This window comes from Odocoileus virginianus, chromosome 12 (genome assembly GCF_023699985.2).
Source record: "Odocoileus virginianus isolate 20LAN1187 ecotype Illinois chromosome 12, Ovbor_1.2, whole genome shotgun sequence".
NCBI classification, from domain to species: domain Eukaryota; kingdom Metazoa; phylum Chordata; class Mammalia; order Artiodactyla; family Cervidae; genus Odocoileus; species Odocoileus virginianus.
This window is the reverse complement of record NC_069685.1, coordinates 62,980,718-63,002,533: the sequence shown is the minus strand read 5'-3', so window position 1 is coordinate 63,002,533 and position 21,816 is coordinate 62,980,718. Positions and strand designations below refer to the sequence as shown.

Genomic DNA, 21,816 nt, shown 5'->3' with positions numbered 1-21,816 from the left:
TGTCTGACTGCGACCCCAGGAACTGCAGCACTCCAGGCTTTCCTGTCCTTCACTGTCTCCTGGAGTCTGCTCAAACTCATGTCCATTGAGTCTTTGATGCCATCCAATCATCTTGTCCTCTGTCACCCCTTCTCCTCCTGACTTCAGTTTTTCCCAGCATCAGTGTCTTTTCCAGTGAGTCAGCTCTTCACATCAGGTGGCTAGAGTATTGGAGCTTCCACTTCAGCATCAGTCCTTCTAATGAACAGAGTGTATGGGCCAAGACCAAAGGCCAGGTGACAGCCTTTAGGAGATTGAGAACCATTTTTTATTCTTTCCTTCCCTTCTTCTCTCTTCCTTCCTTCCTTCCTCTCCTTCTCTTTCTGGTGTGGGGCAAAAGTAGCAAGCCTTTGGAAAATGACTTGACTTCATCCTACTTTGGTCACTCCCTAGCTGTGTGATGTTCGGCAAGTCACCCTACCTCTCTGAACCTGTTCCTAACATCCATTAAAAGAATAACGTGCACACAGTCAGCCAAACCCAAGGGCAAACACTGAAAAAAAAGAAAATAAAAGGAATTACAGCCCTACCCTCCAAAGGTTAAGAAGAGGACCCAATACAGAGATGTGAAAGAAACGCATAGAATGGTGTCTGGGATATGGTTCCTTTCCCTGGAAAAGAAAAAAAACAAGAGAGATGGTGTTAAAGTGTTGGCGGGTAATCTGATTGATTCCCATGCCTGGTGTGAACTTAAAGTGCATCTCATAGATTATTCCAACGGGTCCAGGCCCAGGGTCCATAGGCAGGAAGGGTGTCTGGGGGGGCCTGGGTCAGGAGAGGGGGCCTCCCTGGGTCATCTTCCTCTGGCAGAAGGAGATTGCTGGCATATGTCTACCGACCCTTGAATTTTTCTCTCCATTAAAGCCACCTGCATCTTGTGCCTTCTCATACACCAGCAGGGCCTAAAATAAATGGTGAGACTGCTAACTTCCTCTTTGAAGGAAGTCTGTTGACTGGGTTGGGAGTCTGGAGAGTTAGATGGATGCCACCCCTCCATTTCTGGATAGGCTGGAGGGAGTGGTCTTTCTCAGTAGATTTTGGGGAGGGGCAGTGGGCAGACCTCCTAACAAAGTCTCACTTCTCTGTCATCAAGGAAACCTTGAAAAGTCCTTATTCAGGTCTGTCTGGAGGCCCAGGTGATGTGGTTCGAGTCTTCCTTATTTTAATGATTTTTTTTAGAGTTTGTTGCAGTCAGCACATATGGTTTGAGAGTCAACCATATACCCAGTGCCAGGGCCACAGGGGGAAATAGGAGAGCCAGGACTTCTGATTTCATGGAGCTCCCCTTCTGGAGGCAGTAGCCCAGAACAGGGCGGTTCTGAGAAGTCATGGTCAGCCCCAGATGCTACGGTCTGGTGGGTGTTGGAGCCCCCTGAGGGGCTTGGAGAGACCTTCATGAGTAAAGAGAATGTGGAATTATTACCTAGGTGAAGGCAGTGGCGGTCCGGGGAGAGGGGAGAGCTGGCATGATAGTGTTTCCACTGCTTGGTGACCGCGTACTGCAGATGTGACTGAAATCTTCTGCATGAGAACAGGACCAAGTGCTGGCCTGCGCAGGCGGCCCGGACCCTCTGACTGGGTCGCATTGCTGCCCTGGACCCCACCCTCTCTGGCCTCAGTTTCTCCAGGGTACGGCGCCAGTCAGTCTGGTCTTCCTAGAATCCCATTCTGCTTTCCCCAGAAGGTCACAGGGACAAGGGTCTGTGACCTCTGCCACAGGAGGAGAGGCCCTGAGTCTTAATCCTGTTTCTCCATACCTGAGACATAAACCAGATCCGGAAAAGGCTTCCAAGAGGTGGAGTGTGAGTGTTGCGAAATGCGTCCAGACCAGGGAAAATGTGACAGAAGGCGAGACTGGGGTCGGCTTAGTCACCTAGCCCCCACCCTGTGCCTGCCGCGTCCCACGCTCCCTGCCTGGAAGGAATGCAGTGGCCCCCACCTGGCAGGTCAGCCCCAGAGGCACGCTGTGGGCGTTGCAGGCCGTGTGGGAGTGCTCAGGGCCAAGCCAGTCCCCTCCATCACTCCGAGGCAGAGATTGGCTAACATTTCCCATCAGCCTGTAGCGCAGTTTGAAGTGGGGAACACACATTTGGGTGGCTTCTTTAAGAAGCCGGCATCATAGGTCACAGGTCACAGGTCACAGGGTCGCAGGCCTGGCAGCGGGGACTCCTGACACGTACTGTGGGGATGGCAGCCCAGAGAAGGCCGGTGATGCCCCTGAAGTCACACAGCTGGCTTCCTGGAGTAGGGGCGGAGGGCCCAGCATGCAGGGAAAAGCAGGCTGGGGTTTGTTTTTAGCAGACACACCCTCTTCCCAGGAAGCCAAGACTGGACCTGCTGGAACCCCTGGGAGGTGGGCCTGCCGGACCGGGCCCCCCAGGAGCTTTGGTCCCTGTTGTTTGGGTGGGAATGAAGAATGATCAGCCAGCTTCTCCCAGGCCCTGACCAGCTTCTGCCGCTCCAGCCGCCTCCCTCCCTGGGCCAAGCAGATGCCGCAGGATGGCTGAAGGGGCACAGGCGTGGGTTCAGGTTCCAGCTCTCCACTGTCCAGCAGTGTGACCTCGGTCCTCACGGGGCTGTCGCGGAGGTAAGAGGGGTCAGCCAGAGAGCAGGTCCCGGCCCAGCCCTGGGGCGGGCCAACCAGAGCCCTCAGGCCCTGCCCGCCCAGCCGGTCACCACTTCGCCCATCCCTCAGTCCTTCCCTGAGTCAAGGCTGAGCTGAGAAGGGTCCTCGGGGGGCCGTGAGTGCTGGGTGGCCGCCCATCACCTCCGGTCTGATGTGGGCCACCCACCTTTCCTCGGAAAGCCCACCTTTCTCCTCTCTCACTGTATTTGTGGGTGCTCCTGAGAATGTCTTTCTCAAAAAAAGAAAGAAATCTTTTTTTTTGTTTTGTTTTAGATTTTCTTTTTAAAAATTAGATAATTGCTTTACAGTCTTGTGTCGGTTTCTGCCATACAACAAACCATGAATGGACCATGTGTGAACATGTGTCAATCAGCCATGAGTATACACATGTCCCCTCCCTCTTGAAACTCCCTCCCACCCCCGCTGCAGTCCGTCTTTCTAGGTTGTCACAGAGCAGTGGGTTGAGCTCCCTGTGCTATGCAATGACTTCCCACAAGAATGTTTTTTTTGTTTTGTTTTCTTTTTTTACAATAACCCTTCTCCCCTACAAGCAACATTTTTACTGTGTCATTAATTTTTAAGTAGGAAGGCAGGTCAGTTTCTTCCATGGCCAGAGAAGGTAAACCGGGACCTCATGAATGGGGAGGACATTTCTGATTCCCCAAACATCACCATGTGAGTTTTCGCAGATCAGCAGGGTTGTTGGCACACAAATACCTTTCTTGGGAGCAGGCATTGAGCGCCTCCTGGGTAGCTGGCTGTTCCTTCCGACTTGTGTGAACCTGGACAAGTGATATCACCCCTCTAAGCCTTAGATTCAAGGTTCTGTAAAGGGCCTGATAGTAAATATTTTAGGTTTGTGGGTTATACAACCTCTTGTCACAATGACTCAGCTCTGATACTATAGCATGAAAACAACTATAGACAAAATAAAACATTTGAGCATTATTATGTGCCAATTAAACTTTATTTATAAAAATAGACAGTGGGCCGGACTCACCCCAGGGGTTGTAACATGCTAACGCTGGCTGGTTCTTCATCTGTGAAATGGGCTGAGAGAGTAGCAGCTGCCCTCCAGGGTTCTGCTGAGGAAGGAGTGAGTTTAAAAGAACAGACACATGATAGGTGCTAACTGCTGCTGCTAAGTCGCTTCAGTCGTGTCTGACTCTGTGCAACCCCATAGACGGTAGCCTACCAGGCTCCTCCATCCCTGGGATTCTCCAGGCAAGAATGCTGGAGTGGGTTGCCATTGCCTTCTCTAACCAGCTCTTGTCTATTAGTTAATTCTATCAGTTTTCCATCACCCAGCAGCACTGCCCAGCTGGTATAGGATCTCTTTTCACAGATGGGGAAACTGAGAAGCAGAGGGATCAGGTAACTTGTCCTCAACCCTTCTGCTCATCAGTGGATAACCCGGGGTGCAGTTCTGCCCCTCTGAGCCTCGGTTTCCCCAACTGAGTCCTCGGGGAGGATTCAGCGATGTAAAAGCGCAGGCACAGTGATCACATCCATTGTGCCGAGGGGATGTGGAAGCACAGAGAGGTGGAGTCTCGTGCGGGGTCCACCTGAGGCATGGCAGGGTTGCGATTAGGACCCAAGCTGGATTCCTTGGGGACTTGGGTTACAGGCGTCTGACTCAGAAGATGCCAGGGAGGAATGGCAGGTCCAATTGGACCAGCGATCTCTGAGTATCGTTCTCATGGGGCTGCCATTTGATCCCCACACTTGCTTAGAGTTGGGGAACAAGGGACCTCGTCTGCAAAGAGGGAAGGAGTTTCTTAGTTGGGTGTCCTGTGTCAGGGCTAGGATGGAGAAGGTGCAAGCCTCTTATTAATTCTGACAGATTCCCGAAGTTCCTACCCTGCGTGGAAACCTTCCTCAGGTCTCCTTTGCAGGAACAAAGCCAGACTCCTCTCAGAGTCTCCAGTCCTCCACGACTGACTCCAGTTGAGCTTTGCAGCCTCCTCTTCCTCTGTGTCCCCCAGGCCCTAAATCGGGGTGTCCGAGCTGACCTCTTACTCTTCTGAGGCCATCACGGTGGGGTTGGAGCTCCCCTCTTGCTTCTCTTGAGGCAGAGCTTTATACTCACCCTCAAGCCCCCCTAGCATGTCCCCACTCTGCAAAGTCTTCCCGGGTCCTGACCCGTCCCCCAGGGATCGTCTCTGTTCTGCAGTTACGTGTTTTCCAGCTCATTTCTGGGGGCTCTCTGAGCCCAGCACCCAGCACTCAACCAGGAACACGTGTTTGCTTGTGATGTTTTAGCTCGTCATCATGTCATTATCACTGTCTCAAGGACTCCCTCTTACCAGCTGCCCCCAGCCTGGTTTGGGGAGATGGTCGTGGTAACCAGATATTGAACATACCCTGGGTACCAGGCATTTCATCCCCTCTCTGCAAGGCAGCAATGGCCAGACTCAGTTTTTAGGTAAGGAAGACTTTTTAGGAGACTCGGGGAGACGAGGCAGCTGATCGTGGACCACACAGCCTGACACTGACAGGTTTGGCATTTGAACCTAAGTTTCTGTCTCCAAAGGGCATGACTGTCCCTTGACTGACCCCCCAAGCAGAGCCCTTTTGTGGGACACAGCATCGCTATGGGAAGTTTCCTGGCCATGCAGGCCACTTGCTCTCCCGCCAACCGGACGCAGGAAGATCTCAGAGCTTCTCTGGTGGATGGGTGACCAGAGCAGATGCCCCTAAGATCCTCCACCCAAAGCATCTGCGTTTCAAAAACTTATTTTTTAAAATTGAGACCTGTCACTGAATCTGGTTTCTCTTCCCATGTGCTGACAGCATCGTGGTTCTAATTCTTTAGAAACATAGAAGTAGTTTTGTCTTGTTTTCTAAAGATAATGGTTGAATGGCTTACCGCACACCGGGCAGAGTGGGGAAGCTCAGTGAGGTGTCGGCCCTGGTGTTACGTTGCCCCCAGTGTACAGGCGGAATGCTGGGGCTCAGAGATGGACAGTGTCCTGCCCAGGGGCACAGAGCACTGGGTCCAGTGTCATGGGGAGGGGGGTGAATTGTGGATGAGAAGGTGAGAAAACAGAGTGGGAACGGCTGTCTCTAACGGTGTTAGAGACAGGGCTGGAGTGAATCTCCAATGTAATAATCATAGAGAAAGTAAAGTCAAAGTAGCTCAGTCGTGTCCGACTCTTTGCAACCCCACAGGCTTTACAGTCCATGAAATTCTCCAGGCCAGAACACTGGAGTGTGTAGCCTTTCCCTTCTCCAGGGGATCTTCCCAACCCAGGGATCAAACCCAGGTCTCCCGCATTGCAGGCAGATTCTTTACCAGCTGAGCCACAAGGGAATAATCGTGGTAGAAGTACCAACAGCAGCTACTATTCCTTGGGCACCCTTGGTGCGGGGCAGTGTTTTAAGCACTCTGCTCGCATTATCACGGGACTCTCCCAACAGCCCTGTGAGAAGAATACTGTCTCGCGCCCCATACCAAGGATGAGGAAACTGAGGCAGGGAGAGGTGAACATCCCCAAAGCCAACCCTGAAGCCCAGCGCTCTGGATGCGCTATGCCCAAGCAGCCTTAGTGCGCCCCCGTGGACGCTGTCGGAAGGAAGGTGCAGGCTGAGGGGTGGGCTCAGCATCCTCCAGCCTGTCACGTCTTGGCAGCCGGCAGGCCGGGAGAGGCCGGGGGGTGCACAGGGCTCCATCCGTCACAGGTCACTGGCCACGTGGCCGCAGGAGCCACGAGGAGGAGCCTGGAGGAGACACTTAGGGTGGGGAGAGGGCTATGGGGCTCACACACCGCCCTGGTGCCCCCTCCTCCGGGGCTGGGGAGGGTCCCCGGAATTCAGTCCCCTACCCCAGTCCCAGCCCACCCCTCCCCACAGCTCTCAGCAGCCTGGTCCCAGCGATGCCCTCTCTGCTTCGCCTCAGTGGAGCCCTCGGCCAGTTCTCAATCTAAATGACAGCTGCCCTCAGCCAAGTCAACTTCAATTAATTTCCGAAGGCTTCCAGGGGCCTGGCTGAACCTCTCCCCAGACAGAGCCGCCCCAGCGGCTGGAGCGAGGCCCCTTCCTCACACTCGTGGGGCCTCCCGATTGTTGGTAGGGGGCCCTTCCTGCCTCCTCAGGAGCCCCCCCGCTGTGTGGGGCCGTGTCCTGCCTCCCCGCCCCCCAGTCTGAGGGGGCTGGTGTGGAAACGCTGAGTCAGCGTCCACAGAGAAGTCACTGAATGGGGGTCTCGGGTTTTGTCCTGGGCTGCTCAATCCCCGGGGGTCGCTCAGTCCATCTGTGTCTTGCAGGGTCCTCTCCTTGAAAGGGGAGCGCTGATCTGGAGAGAGAGAATGGGAGGGAGGGAGGGGGGAGAGGAGACGAGGACGAGGGAGGAGGGTGTGGATGAGAGAAAGACAGACTGGGGGGCGGGTGGGAACGGGAGTGATGGGGACAGAGAGGGTGTCCCTGCCACTTGGCTGGGACGTCTTGCTTCCTCCTGTGACTCTGGCGTCAGACAGACCCGAGGGTGACCTTGGCTCTGCCGCAGGCCAGCTGTGTGATTGTGAGTCAGTGACGTTCCCTCTCTGAGCCTCCGCTTCCTCCCCGTAAAATGCCTCCTCTCCCTCCCCATAAAATGCCTCCTCTCCCCGGGTGTTGGGTTGGTCCAGTGAGACTGGCCCGAGGCCCAGTCCTGTAGGGAGCCCGAGGTCAGTGTATGTTAGTGTGTCTGAGTGTCCCTTGCTTTCGGAGGGCACCTATGTCACCCTCCTGCCTTCATTGAATGTAAAGTCTGACCACGCCAAAGGGATAGAAAGATCTGGGGGCTTGTGCATCTACTCATTTCAGTTCGGTTCAGTCGCTCACTCTTTGCGACCCCACGGACTGCAGCATGGCAGGCCTCCCTGTCCATCGCCAACTCCCAGAGTTTACTCAAACTCATGTCCATTGAGTCGGTGATGCCATTCAACCATCTCATCCTCTGTCATCCCCTTCTCCTCCCGCCCTCAATCTTGCCCAGCATCAGGGTCTTTACCAATGAGTCTGTTTTTCCAATCAGGTGGCCATAGAATTGGAGTTTCAGCTTTAGCATCAGTCCTTCCAATGAACACCCAGGACTGGTTTCCTTTAGGATTGACTGATTTGATCTCCTTGCAGTCCAAGGGATTCTCAAGAGTCTTTTTCAACACCACAGTTCAAAGCATCAGTTCTTTGGCACTCAGTTTTCTTTATACTCCAACTCTCACATCCATACATGACTGCTGGAAAAACCATAGCTTTGACTAGACGGACCTTTGTTGGCAAAGTAATGTCTCTGCTTTTTAATATGCTGTCTAGTACATCTGCTCACCACCATCCATTTCTGAGTGTACTGGATAGGCCCAGAGAGGGGGAATGACTTGCCCAAGGTCACACAGCACGCAGGTAAAGAGCTGGGCAATGGGGATGTGAGTAATTCATTTAAATATTTCATGAATCTTTATCAGGTGCTTACTGTGTGCCAGTGCCCAGAGAGACCTTGGGGAGCCCTTTGGGTGTGTCGGCTCTCGGGGGACTCTGTCCAGGGCAAGCTTCTCTGAACTTTACTGGTGGGAATGTTACCCCTTCTACAGATGGGAAAGTGGAGGCTGGGGAAAGTGCCAGGGGCTGAGATGCAGACATCAGGTCATCTGCTTCCCAAGCTTCCCCATGATGTTTTCCGTCTTTGGTGACCTGTTGATAAGGGGCTGGGAAGTCAGGATTCCCTCTCTGCCGGGGTGGGGGTGTGTTGCCACTTTACTCTAGCCCATGGGGCAGTCGCTGGTGGCGTCATTCCTGTTATTACGGCTGGTGGCAGGGATGCCATCTGCAAGCGGGGGAAGTTGGGGACACATCACCATGAGGCTGACAAGCCAGGTCGATGGTAGGAGTCAGCAGAGATGAGGAGCAGGGTTGGGGAGAGGGGGTGTTCAAGGCAAAAGAAACATCAGGAGCAGAGGGGTGGAGGTGGGAAGGATCAGGCTTCTGTGAGAGGCTTTGTAGCTGAGAGATGAGGCTGGAGGCCCAAGAAGCTGGCAGGCGAAGTCATGGGACGCTGGAGGTTTTGTCTTGGGGGCACTGGGGAGCCATGGAAGGTTTCAGCAGGAGGGGAGGGGCTATTCTGGTTGGCGTTCTAGAGTTTCTCACCTGGCTTTCGGGGAAGAGGGGCGTGTGTACCAGTGTGGAAGCAGACAGAGCAGCAAGGTGGTCACTGCAGGCAGGTGTGGGGGCCTGTGCTGGGGTGGGGGCAGCAGGGCGGGAGAGAAGTGGATGGTGAAGTTTGGAGGCAGGCTCTTCCTTCCCTGGTGCTGGACTTTAAGCTTGGAGAAGACTGATGCCCAGCATTAGGCTGGGTGCAATGGCCTGGCCTTTCGGACTAGGAGTTAGGAGCGTCTGTGGGGGGTCATGGATGTGTCTAGGGGCTGTAAGGGGCTCCCGGGCTTCAGGACAGAGGTGCTGAGAACCGGTGGCCCAGCAACTCAGCCCTTGCCTTCCAGGCCTGCCGGCTCTGCTTCAAGGCCCAGAGGCCCAGTCCCTTGCTGAGTGGCAGCTGTCACAGACGCCAGCATCTCCCCCCGCCCCGCACCCCGTCCCTTCCAGGTCCAAATAAAGGAAAAACCAAAATACATTTCCCTTTGTCGGAATCCGGCGGGTGAGCTGGTGAGCCGGGCGAGAGTCATTCGCTATTGTGTTCTGGGGCCCACACTGCTCCTTACATAAGCTTCAAGTTAAAAATACGCTCGGAATTCTAATTTGCCTCTCTGCCTGGGATTGTACCCTGGAGGGGCACCCCAACCCCCAGCCTCGGGCGGGCAGGGGGCGGGGCAGGCCCCTGGCCCCCAGGAGACAAAGAAACTGCCCCACGGCACAGGGCTGGCGCCCGGCTGTACTAGCTCTGCCTGCCTCCAAAACCCCGGGCTGTTCAACTGTCGTGAGTATTATAAAAATCCTAAGAGCAGCTAACCTTTTCTGAGGGCGCATCACGTGCTGAAGTCTTCACCCGTGGGATTGCACTTTCTCCTCCTCCAAGCCCGTGAATAGTTTCCTGTTTTACAGCCCCTTGCTTAGGCCACACCCTGAATTAGCATCCAGGGGGGCCTCTGACCCGGGTGCTACCTGGTGCCCACCCTTGACCCCCATAATCTGGCCTTCCTTCTGGGGAGGGGGTGCTGAAGAACAGGAGGTGACCAGTCAAAAGTCCCCTCTTTGAGGGTTCAAGAACAAAGTAGTGGCTGTGGGTACCGCCAAGGCAGCACTTAAGCTGCCCTGGGGGGCTTGGAGGGTTTGGTGGGAGGTGGGGGCAGCTACCATCCCCCAGAATTCTGGATGCCTGAGCACATGGCTCACCCAGATTGGAGCCCATTCCTGAGGATACTGAGTGCAGAGCAAAGCAGTGACAAGGCCTGCTTTGCTGACATTAAAAAAAGAAACACCCAGCCCCCTTCCGTGGGCGGCACCTCTGGAAGTGAAATTAACAACGAGACATCCCCAGGTAAAGCCAGGCGCATCTTTTCCCTTCTCCCTTTCACCCCAGCCAAGGCTGGCCAGCCCAAGGGTCACCCAGCCATCCCCGTTAGCGCTCCGACCAGCCGTCCCAAGCCCTGCCGGTCCCTGCAGAGCCGGTCCACAGCCACACAGGGCAGTCCTCCTGTCGGTGGCAGGAGTGCTGTGTGCTAAGCACTTTACATGGATTGTTTCACTTAATCCTCATCCCTGCCTCCGTGACGGCCAGTCCGATTATTTCCCCCGTTTCCTGGGACTGAGGTTCTGAGAGCTGAAAGGGGTGACGTACCCGAAAGTCCCACGTCCCGCAGTCGGCAGGCCACGATGGTTGCAGAACCCACCGGAGGAGTGGAATTCCATCCATTATTCATGCGGTCACTTTCTGGGCATCGGCTCAAGGTTCTCTCCGTCTTCCCTTTGTGGAATTTACGGGATGGGGAAACGCTGAAGACAAAATCCGACGTGGCCTTGTGTTGGCGTCAGGGCGAGCCCGAAGCAGCTGGTATCTGGGTAGGGTGATACCAGGTCGGTGGCGTTTAGGGAGGGGTGGCTGAGGAGGGGCCGGATGGGTCAGCCAGGGCTTGTGCACAGGGGGAAGGGGTGGGGAGAGCCTCCAGGGAGAGGAGAAGCGAGGCGTCCCAGCTTTAGGCCCTGCCCTGCGCGTGCGGACTCAGGTGGTACCTTCTGGCCATTAGGGTGCCTGCGTGCGCACTCGGTCATGTCTGACTTTGCGACCCCGTGGACTGTATTTCACCAGGCTTCTCTGTCCGTGGGATTCTCCAGGCAAGAACACTGGAGTGGGTTGCCATTTCCTCCTCCAGGGGATCTTCCCGACCCAGGGATCTAACCCACGTCTCTTGCATCTCCTGCATTGGCTAGGCAGATTCCTAACCACTGCACCACCTGGGAAGCCCGGCCAATTAGGGGGATGACCTTAAAAACTGCCCCTCGGTCCTTCCTTGCTGGGCAGGCACGCCGTCCTGTCCTTTGAGCCGGAAGCCCCTCATCTCAGCCCCTGTGGCTGCCTGGGGTGAGGCACCTGATGGTTATAATTTTGAGTCGATGCCACCCGTGCCTCAGGAACTGACCCCACAGGCAGGGTGTCAGCAGCTCTTTCTCTTTTATAAGAACAATTTTCAGTAAGTCCTCCCCACTCCGTAAATTGATTTATTTGCTTAGTTATGTTTGTGCTGGGTCTTCGTTGCTGTGCGGGCTTCTTTCTCTAGCTGCAGCAACCGGGGGTATTTTCTAGTTGCGATGCTCAGGCCTCTTGTTGTGGTGGCTTCTCCTGTGGAGCACAGATTCTCGGGCTCTCGGGCTTCAGTAGTTGAGGCTCCGGAGCTCTAGAGCACAGGCTCAGTAGTTGTGGCACATGGGCTTAGTTGCTCCGCAGCATGTGGGACCTTCCTGGACCAAGGATCGAACCCGTGTCTCCTGCATTGGCAGGCGGATTCTTTACCGCTGAGCCACCAGGGAAGCCCAGCTCTTTCTCTTGCATGGCCTCCTCCAGCAGCCTAGAGCCAGGCCCATGGGAATCACCACCCACCCCCGCCTCCCCTAAGTTATAGATGAGGAAACTGAGGCCCTGCAGCAGGGGGCCAGTGGCCCAGATTGGAGGATCTGGGGTTCCATCTCAGCCTGACCCTGCGAGGAATCCCGGGCTGAAAGGAGAGGGCGGGTCCCAGAGCTGGTGACCTGGCCTCGGGTGAGCCTTGGGCAGCTCCCTGTCCCTTGGGGCCTCAGTCTTCCCATCTGCCAAATGGGGCTGAAAGTCCCTTCACAGTCAGCGTGCCGGGGGCCCAGCTGAGCAGAACAGGCCAGACCCGCCCCCCCCCCTCCCCCACGCAGCCCACAGCCAACAAGGGGAAACAGGGCAACACCCAGCAGTCCTGCGGTATCTGCCAGTGCCGGGCACTGAGTAACCCCAGGGTCTCTCCCAACCCTGGGAGCTGGGCGAGGGGGGCAGCTTTTATCTCTGGGCCCTGGCGTGGGGGCTGGCCCGTCTGCTGCCCCCGAGGAGGGGGGACGGAGGGCCCCTCCCCACCCCGGGCCGGGGCAGGCCCTGACTTGAGGCGGCTCCTGCAGGACTGATTTTATCGGCAGCTCAGGGGAGCCGCGGTCCGAGGGCGTGTTGGGTCCCCCCAGCTGGAATGGACCCGGCGGGAGGATGAGTTTGGTCATGCTTAGGTTGTCGAGAACTGAAGAGTCATATTCTCTGCTAGAAGCGTTCCCCATGGATAGCAGACTTGTTCACTTGTCCCCGGCAGAGAGGCCGGGAGATCCGGTGTCCTGCTCTGTGATGTCAGGCAAGCCCCTCACCCTCTCTGAGCCCCAGGTGCCCCCTCTCAAGTTGGCAGAAGGATCCCCCCGCTGCTGGGCTTGCTGGGGGATGGAATTAGATAATACGCAGACGTGTTCAGCTGTGTGCCTGCCACGCCCTCATTAAATCCACCCCAAGGAAGAAGAGCAGCTGTCTCTGGTTTTGGCACACTGCGTGCGTTTCAGTTGTCTGCGTCTTGGAAAGAGAGCATCTTTAGAAAACGTGGCCATTTGGAGCAATCTGGAACCAGCTGAGCAAACCCAGCTCCTGTGAGTGTCCTGGCCCTTCTGTGCCTGCCCTTCTGGTGCGTCAGCCACAGAGCCAGGAAGCTGGGGGTCCAGAGCTGACGTCTGGGTCTTGTCTTTCTTTAGCTGTTGCAAGTTTTGGCAGGGGTCTCTGTTTCCTACCTGTAAAATGGGCACAAACTTTGCTGTGTTGGCTTCTTGGAATAATATGTGTGAAGTGAAGTAAGGAACTCCTTTCAGAATTTCTCTCTCTCCCCACCCTCTGATAGGTGCTACTTCTTCCCCCAAATCCAGATCTTGCAATGCTCAGAACAAAATACCCGCAACGGTGTTAAGCAGCAGGGTGTCACCGGAAGCAAGGCAAGCGTGGGTTCAAGAGCAGAGATGTGAGTGAGGGCTGTGCATCAGCATGGCTGGAATCCAGGGCCTGCTCGGGGCAAGGGGACCCGGAATCTGGTGTCTCTAGCTTCCTGGGGTCACAGCATCCCAGCTCCACCACCTCTCACTGACTTTGAAATCTTAGTCTCAGCTTCCCCGCCCATGAAATGGGCAAAGACTCCCGTTTCATGGGCAGGGACACTCCCAGCTGGCCAGTCTGAAGGAGGGGACCAGGCTTGAAGCCTTCTAGATGATTGCAAGGACTGCCTTCCCAACCCCAGACATGAATGACAGTCTCAGGAGCCCTGCCTGGGGATGTGTCTGTGTGCCAGGACACCTGTGACAAGACCTCGAGGGAGACGGCATCACCCCCACTTTACCAGTGAACAGATCTGAGGGTCAGAACTGAGGGTCAGAGAGGGCCAAGTGTCAGACCCTGTGCACACAGCGCTGGGGCTGGGATTCAGGCTTCAGTCTCTGACTCCAAAGTGACTGGGCTCTGACGCTGTTTCCCCAGCCTTATTGTCAGATGCAGGAGGAGGAGGAGGAAGAAAGTGCCTTGTTTCCTGCTGGAATCTGCAGGCTCACCACCATGCCTGGCACATAGTAGGGTCCCAGTGAAGGCTTCGTAATCGAAGGAAGGAAAGAAGAGGCACAGGAGAGAATCTTCCCTCCCAGCCCCAGCTCCTCCCAAGAACGCAGGTCCCCAAGCTGGATGTCTTTGGGGCTTCAGGGTGGGGACCCCAAACCCAGTTAGTCATGCCTGGCCTCCACTGCCTGGGCCCGTCCCTCTGGGAGGGTTGTTCTCTGCAGGCTGTGGCTCAGCTCTCTGGGGAAGCCTCCCCCCCTACCGCCCCGGATCCCAGAGGGCGGATGGGTGGGGTGACTCCTGCCTGGCGCAGGGCCCAGGCTGGGCCTGCATAGTGTGCTGGGGAGGGTGGGCCGGTCGTGGAGTTCAGTATCTGGGTGTGCTCCCTCGGCTGGAGCTGGGCCCCCGCCCCCAATGCCAGCTCTTCTCACTTTTGCTGAGTCAGGAGTTCACTATCAGTCTGTCTTCAAACCCAACTCTGCTCCTTGCTGGCTGTGTGACCTTGGGCAGGTCACCTTGCCTCTCTGAGAGTCAGGCTCTGAAAATGAAACAATGAGAATAATCATGATTTAATAGGCCTCAGAACAGAACTATGGGTCACTGGGCAACAGTAAATTAGAAGTCCTCTGAAATGACTGCTGTCTTCCTTCCCTGCCCTAGGACTCCCAATTCCTGTTGTCTTCTAATATAATTTACACTAGGTGTGAATGGTTATCAAATTTCTTTCCCCTCAAGGATGTCTAATCAAAGCATGACCATGGTCTGTGCTGTTTCTGGTGCTGTATGACTGAATGAGAAGGAAATTGAGGGGATTTTCATTGAGGGTGTAGGAGAGGAGTAGATTCCCTTATCTCTGTCACCAAAAGTCCTTTCATGCAGCAGCTGGGGATGGGGAAAGGCTCTCGTGTGGCTGGGGAGTCCACAGTCGTAGTCTCTACTGCTCTGAGCAGTTTGGCACTTCATGAGGGGGTTCCCAGCACATAGCAGCCCCTTAGCAAATGTCTGTCTAGCGGATGACAAGAGAATGGGTTATATTCTAGACCTGGATGATCCTCCCCACTCTTATTTAATTCACTGCATCTGATGAACTCCTACATATCCCTCAACACCCAGTTGAGATATGCCTCCTCCAGGAAGCCTTCCCAACTTACTTCAGGAGCAGTTAATCTTTTGGGAACTCTAGTCCATCAGAGATGGGCAAACCCTGTGTTTATCCTGCCTAACTTTTCTATTTTCCAAGGTGGTGGGGAAAAATAGACCCAAGAGGGAGGGGTCTTCCCTTGGCTAAAGCGTGACAGCCCAAGTCAAAGGCAACAGCAGGAGGATTCGAACCAAGTGACTTTAGATTTCCTTAGACTATCTTTAGGCATGAAAGAAAAGGGCCTGGACTTGTCCTCTCTTCTCCTGCCTCTGCCTCTCTGTCCCCATCAGGGCCTCTTGCAGAGTCAAGCAAGCTGCTAACATTCTCTCTTCCTTCTTTCTCTGCAGCCCACGACCTTCCTGCGAACAAGGCCTCGGCACCCCAGCCCGGCAGCCACTTGCAGTGCCTGTCTGTCCACTGCACAGACGATGTGGGTGATGCCAAGGCCCGAGCCTCTGTGCCCACCTGGCGGTCCCTGCACTCCGACATTTCCAACAGATTCGGGACATTCGTGGCCGCCCTGACTTGAAGTGACAAGAAATGCCCCCTCCCCCACCAGGCCCTCCCCTCCCCGCTTTCTCTTTCCTCTTCCCCCTTCACCTGACCCCACCCTACTGACCCCACCACGTGAATTCGAAAGGGCCACTATTGCTGAGTGGGTGATTTTTTTTTTTCCTAGGTTGGTACCTGCTTAGTGGCATATGGACCCGAAGGGGTTAATTTAAAGGGGAAAAAAAAAAAAACCTGAAAAAATTTTTTTAAAAAAAGAAACTTGTCCGCCACGGTATGTTACCAGTGTTAACCCTTCTGCAGTTAGCAAACTTTTGCTGAAGCATTTTTTTCCTGCTAGATAATTCCCATTTTCTTTTCTGTAATCTTGGCATACGTTTTTTTAGATGACCTCTTTCCTTGTTTTATTTTCATGCTGCTGTATGTCCAAGTATTGTTATTTCATAATAAGACAAGAGTTGCTTTCCTTTTTAATTCTCTTTTAGTCTTGTACCTCCCCACTTCCCTTTTTTTTTTCTTTTTCCTTTTGCTTTGTTCACTGCTTATTAAAATGAAAATCCTGGAGAATAGTAGTTCTGGAATATTGCCGGGTGAGAGTCAAATTGTCATCACAATATTATATATTGACACCCAACTGTCATCAGTCAGGCAGGAGCCAAACAATTAATGCCCCCCTTAGGTATTCCGCCTGAGATTTTGTTTTGTCTGTTCCCTAAGAAAATAGACATATATATTTTCGTTCCTACAAACACACGCTCAGCCTTCAGCTCCCTTCTCTCTTCTGCTGGGAGCTGCCTTTCACTGCGATGGAGGTGATGACGTGTCCAGCCTGCTTCTGTGGGAAGTAGTTGGAATATTCGACTGTGGTGTTTTCTCTCCTTTTCTGGGCCTCTGCACCAACGCTCAGGCTCTGAATTTTCATGCTGTGCGGAACATCCCTGGTGGCAGGCTCCCGCCCTGCTCTGGGCCAGGTCGGCTGGGTCTCGGGTGTTGGAGCTGAAGGGTCAGGTCTCAGCCTTGACCTTTCCTGACGTCTGTTGCCAACCAGGCACTGGGGCAAGAAGGAGTGGTTTCTGGGTTATCCCCCACTTCTCCCCTTTCTGGGCTGCCCCCCATCCCTGGGAGGGACCAGCACTTTTTGGAGGAGCTCGTTGAGTAAAGGAGCCCCCAGGCTCTCTCGGCCAAGCCCCCTTTCCTCCTCCCAGCCTCTTCTTTGGAGGAGTTTGCAGACTCCCGAGGACTAGAGGGGAGAGAAAGGGACTGCAACTAGTGACTTTGATTCTTGGGCGTTTTTCTTGTTTTTAAAACCCCAGAATCCCCCCCTCTCCGCTTTTGGCGTAATCTCAGCCTGCTGCAAAACCAGAGCCACGTCCTGAGCATCTCCTGAAGGAATGACTTATTTGAGCAGAGGTGAAGGAGCGGCTGGGTGAGCAGGGACCCAGCTGAGGCCTCTTACCTGGCGCTCCCAGAGCAGCGGTCAGCGGAGGCTCAGCGCGGGCAGGGGAGGCTTTCTTTGGGTGCTGCTGATGACCGCAAAGGGCTTGTGTGATTCATGGGGGTGGTGGGGGTGGCCCAGATTCCAGGGTGGGCCAGACAAGGAGTGACTGATACCACGTCACCCAAATCCGTAACTCTTCTGCTCGATTTCAATTTCTGAGCATCTTACTAAATGCTCCATTTTGAGCCTCACGCCCCCTCCATCCTTCCCCCCACCCCCGCCCCATGTCCCCAGAGTTTACAGACCCAGCTTTTTTTTTTTAAGCAAGTGACCTGAAGGCTTTGAGCTCACCATACAACACCCACATTGTTTATTTCAAAGAACTTTTTAGCAAAGGGAGAAGAGCATCCAGAAAAATCTGGCTCTTTCCACTTCCCCCTCCTCATCTTTCCTCCTGCCGGCCCTTTTGGCTCGGGGTCTGAGTCTCGTCCAGAGTTCCTGCATGGGCAGTTTGACCTGGGTTGACCCTGGCCCCTGCAGAAGGCAGGCAGAAGAAGGTGGTGTGGACTGATCAGAGAGAAGAAGGTGGGGGCTTATCCAGTCCCGGGTTCTGCCAGGAAAGGAGAGAAAGGGGGAGGGAATGTCCCCTCCTGCAATGGACTGCAGGAGGGCCAGCCATAGTCTGAGCGAAACTCCACGCCCCCTCTGATTCCGAAATGGACAGCTGTTTGAGAGCTTCACCCTTTTATTTCTTAAACAGGAATGATTTCTCCTTAATTGCTTAAGGCCGGGGAGCCAAGTGTCTTGACTTCTGTCTTTGACCTTCCCTGCGTTGAGGCCGTCAGCACACGGCCATCAGCTCGTGGTCCTTGCAACTTCGGAAACCCCTGAAGTTTTCAACTTTCTCGCTCCCCACGACCCCAGAATGGAACAGCTTTAAAAATAGCCTTAAGCAAAAGGATGTTATTTCACTAGATTTGGTTTAATGGAAAGAATAAAAGCAAATTAAAAACACACCCAACCCATGAGACTCCACAAACACTGGTAATCGGTACTGCATAGCAAAACTCTTCGGGAAAGAATATGAAAACGTTATTGCACATGTAAAATATGGAAACTTAACTCTGCTGTGTGTTAGGCAATCCTGTAATCTTTTTTGACTCTTAAAAGAAATTCATTTCTGAAATGCTTGGTTGGAAGACTGTGACAATAGCTCATGAAATTGAGTGTTATTTTTTTCTTTCTTTTTTAAAAAAATATGTAAAGTGCAGTCTTCTGTATTCATGCATATTGTATATACCTGTATATGTTTTCCTGAGCAGCTAAATAACAATAAATATGACGTTAATGGTGATGGTGGTGCATTTGTGGGTGGGGCTTGCATTATTTTTCCCCACCCCCTCCTCTTTTACCTGTGTTAGTGATTCAGTCGTGTCCCACTCTTTGTGACCCTATGGACTGTAGCCTGCCAGGCTCCTCTGTTCATGGGATTCTCCAGGCAAGAATACTGGAATGGGTTGCCATCCTCTTCTCCAGGGGATCTTCCTGACCCAGGGATGAAACCCAGGTTTCCTGCATGGCAGGCAGATCCTTTACCGAGTCACTGGGGAAGCCCATGGGGGGTGGGAATGTGGGTCTGGATGCTGTAGTGTGTGTGTGTGTGCGCGCGTGCGTGCGCACATGTGTGCACTGATGCTGTTCTAAGTCGGGTCATCTCAGACTCTGTCTTTGTGGCCGGCGGGGGCAGCTGTCCTGTGCACTGTCGGGCATTCAGCGTCCTTCCTGGTCTCTCCCCGCTGAGTACAAGTAACATCTCTCCTCTCCCGCCCCTTGCGACAACTCCAAATGTCTCCAAGCTTTGCTCAATGTCCTGTGGAGGACCTGGCCCCCTTGAGCTGAGAGCCGCTGGTGCAGGAGGGAGGCAGGGGCAAGGGGCCGTGCGGGGCGATGGTTATTCTTTCAGGTCCCAGCATTCAAATCCCAGTAAGCTTCATTAGCCTCTGGCAGGTTTCATAGGTGCTCAGCGCCTCCATTTCCTCATCCATGAGATGAGCACTCATGGAGATGTTCTGGGAGATGGTTTGTGTGGATGCAGCACGTGGGAGGGCTCCATATACATAAACTGTTAGCATCATGTCGATCAGCTCATGGTGTGGCTGATGGTGTTTTGGAGGTGGGTGGTTCTGCATCGGGGGCTGCTTTCTTGGCAGCCCTGGGCCATGGACAAGTGGTTTACCCCACCTCCGTTTTCTTGTCTGTGTGTATGTGTGGGTGTTAGCTGCTCAGGTGTGCCCAACTCTTGGCCAACCCATGGACTGCAGCCCACCAGGCTCCTCTGTCCATGGGATTTTCCAGGCAAGATACTGAAGTGGGTTGCCATTCTCTTCTCCAGGGGATCTTCCCAACCCAAGAATCGAACCCGGGTCTCCCACATTACAGGAAGATTCTTTACCATTTGAGCCACCAGGGAAGCCCTTTCTTAGGTCTAAGATGGAGCAAATGAGGGAATTCCCTGGTGGCCTAGTGGTTAGGATTCTGCACTTTCACTGCCATTTCCCGGGTTCAATCCCTGGTCTGGGAATGAAGATCTTGCAAGCTACAAGGCACAGCCAAAAATAAATAAATAAAAATTTAAATAATAAATAAAATGGAGTAAATCACATCTAGCTTTAAGGTTACCATGAGCACTAGCTCACAGGCCCTGTAAAACTCTGGCTGTCCCATGGGCTTCCCTTTGGGCAGCAGGTTCACTCTGGTACCTACAGCCTCAGACTTTAGGTCATAGCAGGCCCTTCGTCTCCAGAGGGGGAGATGTGGTGGGGAGGAGACAGACAAGACAAATAAACTGACAGGTACCAGTGAGGGGAATATGCCCAGTCACCCACAGTAGGACAAGGGATGAATGTCACTCCCAGAGATCCATGAACCCCACATTGGAGGCTTAGGGAAGGCTTCCTCCAACGGTCATGCCCAGGTAGGGTTTTGAAGGATGAACAGGAGTTCACCTTATTCATACTAGCATACAACAGACCCTGCTTTGGCAGAAATTTTGTTGTATTTTCTTCCCTTCAGTTTTTAAAGTTTTCTTATACAGTTGACCCTTGGACAACATGGGTTTGAAGTGTGTGGGTCTACTTACAGGCAAATTTTTTTCAGTAGTAAATACTACAGTCCTACACAATTGGAACTGGTTGAATCCAATGATGCAGAACCACAGATTTGGAGGAACCAGATATAAGGAGAAGTGACTATCAACTGCATGCAGATTTTCAACTCAGGGCAAGTCAGCACCCCAAAACCCCTTGTGGTTCAGGGGTCAGCAGCTATGCAACAGTGTATTTGTCAGAATGTAAAGTCTTAAGACTGTGACCTCTCTATTCACTATAATCTGGAGGAGCGCAAAAATCTCCTCAAACTTGAAAGATCTCCTATTCAAAGCAACAGTGGTACATGACCATGTCTGGTACCCAAGGAAGGGAAGAAAGATGAAAGAATGATGAGCACTGAGGGAAGAGCATTTGAGAGCCTTCAGATTGGTGTGAAACGAATGGATGAGAAAGTGAAGGGGTTCACGTCTCCGAGGATTCGTGAACCAAAGGGACCACTGACTGGCATATTGAGGGGAAGGCATGGGATCATGTGAAACAGATGGGGCTTCACACTGAGGTGTGTATTGGCCCTGAGGAGGGCAGGGTGGGACTCAGGCTTCAGGCTGGTGCGGCTGGCAGGTTGGTTTTTCCATATTAACAGAAACACCGTCTTACCATCGACTGGATGATGAATGGATAAACAAAACGTGGTATATTCATACAATGGAGTATTGTTTAACCATAGAAACGTGAACTTTGAAAATATTAGACTAAGTAGTCTGACACAAAAGTCCACATATTTTTTTTTAAAGTCCACATATTAGATGATTCCATTTATATGAAATGTCCAGAAAAGGCAAAGCCATAGAGACAGAAACTTGTTGTTCAGTCGCTCAATTGTGTCCTACTCTTTACGACACCATGGACTGCAGCACGCCAGGCCTCCCTGTCCGTCACCAACTCCCAGAGCTTACTCAAACTCATGTCCATTGATTTGGTGATGCCATCCAACCATCTCATTCTCTGTCACCCCCTTCTCCTCCTGCCTGCAATCTTTCCCAGCATCAGGGTCTTTTAAAAAACATCAATGTGTGTTGTTGTAGGGAGAAAATTAATAAATTGGGTCTGTTAAATTAGTTGTAAATACTAGTGAGAGTATAATATAAGCAAAGGCTTAGAACACACTCTGCAAATCAAAGAGTCTAGTCACACAGGGACTGTGGAAACATCAGTGGAAGAGTCCTATCAACATCCTCAGACAGGCATCATGAGGCAGTGCCACCAGCAGGGGACTCTCGGGGTCCCCAGCTCCCTCCTAGAGGGGAGTCTCAGCCCAGAGTAGGCAGCAAAGCAACACTGAATTGCTGAGTAGTATTTCATCATATGGATATACCACAGTCTGTCCATCCTAGGAATAAAGCTAGTGTAAAGATCTGTGTACAAGTTTTTTTGTGCTTGTATACTTAGTCGCTTCAGTCGTGTCTGACTCTGCGACCCCATGGACTGTAACCCACCAGGCTCCCCTGTCCATGGGATTTTCCAGGCAAGAATGCTGGAGTGGGTTGCCATTTCTTTCTCCAGGGGATCTTCCCAACACAGGGATAGAACCCCGGTCTCCTGCATTGCAGACAGATTCTTTATCGTTGGAGCCACCAAGTTTTTGGGTGGGTTATATAGGAGGTCTATGTTTTCCTTCTTAAAAAACTATCAAACCATTTTGCAAAAGTGGTTGTGCCACTTTGCATTCTCACTGGTGACATCTGAAAGCTCCAAGTTCCTTTTAACATCCTTGCCCACACTTTTTACTATCTGTCTTTTTAACTTGGCCATTCTAGTGTGTGTGCAGTGATATCTTATTGAGGTTGTAACTTTTATTTCCCTAATGATGTTGTGTGTATTTTCATGTGTTTATTTGCTTGCTGAATATCTTTTTTTGGTGAAATGTCTGTTCAGATCCTTTGCCCA

At 53.0% G+C, this 21,816-nt stretch overlaps 1 protein-coding gene across 1 annotated transcript in view; it reads left to right on the top strand.

Moving 5' to 3' along the window:
- The window catches only part of MN1 (MN1 proto-oncogene, transcriptional regulator), a 49,059-nt gene extending 30,943 nt beyond the window's left edge, over positions 1 to 18,116 (top strand). The window contains exon 2 of the mRNA XM_020876670.2: positions 15,162 to 18,116. Coding sequence (XP_020732329.2) covers positions 15,162 to 15,343 — 182 coding nt within the window. The 3' untranslated portion in view covers positions 15,344 to 18,116. The remainder of the gene's footprint in view (positions 1 to 15,161) is intronic.
- Positions 18,117 to 21,816: the final 3,700 nt, after the last annotated feature.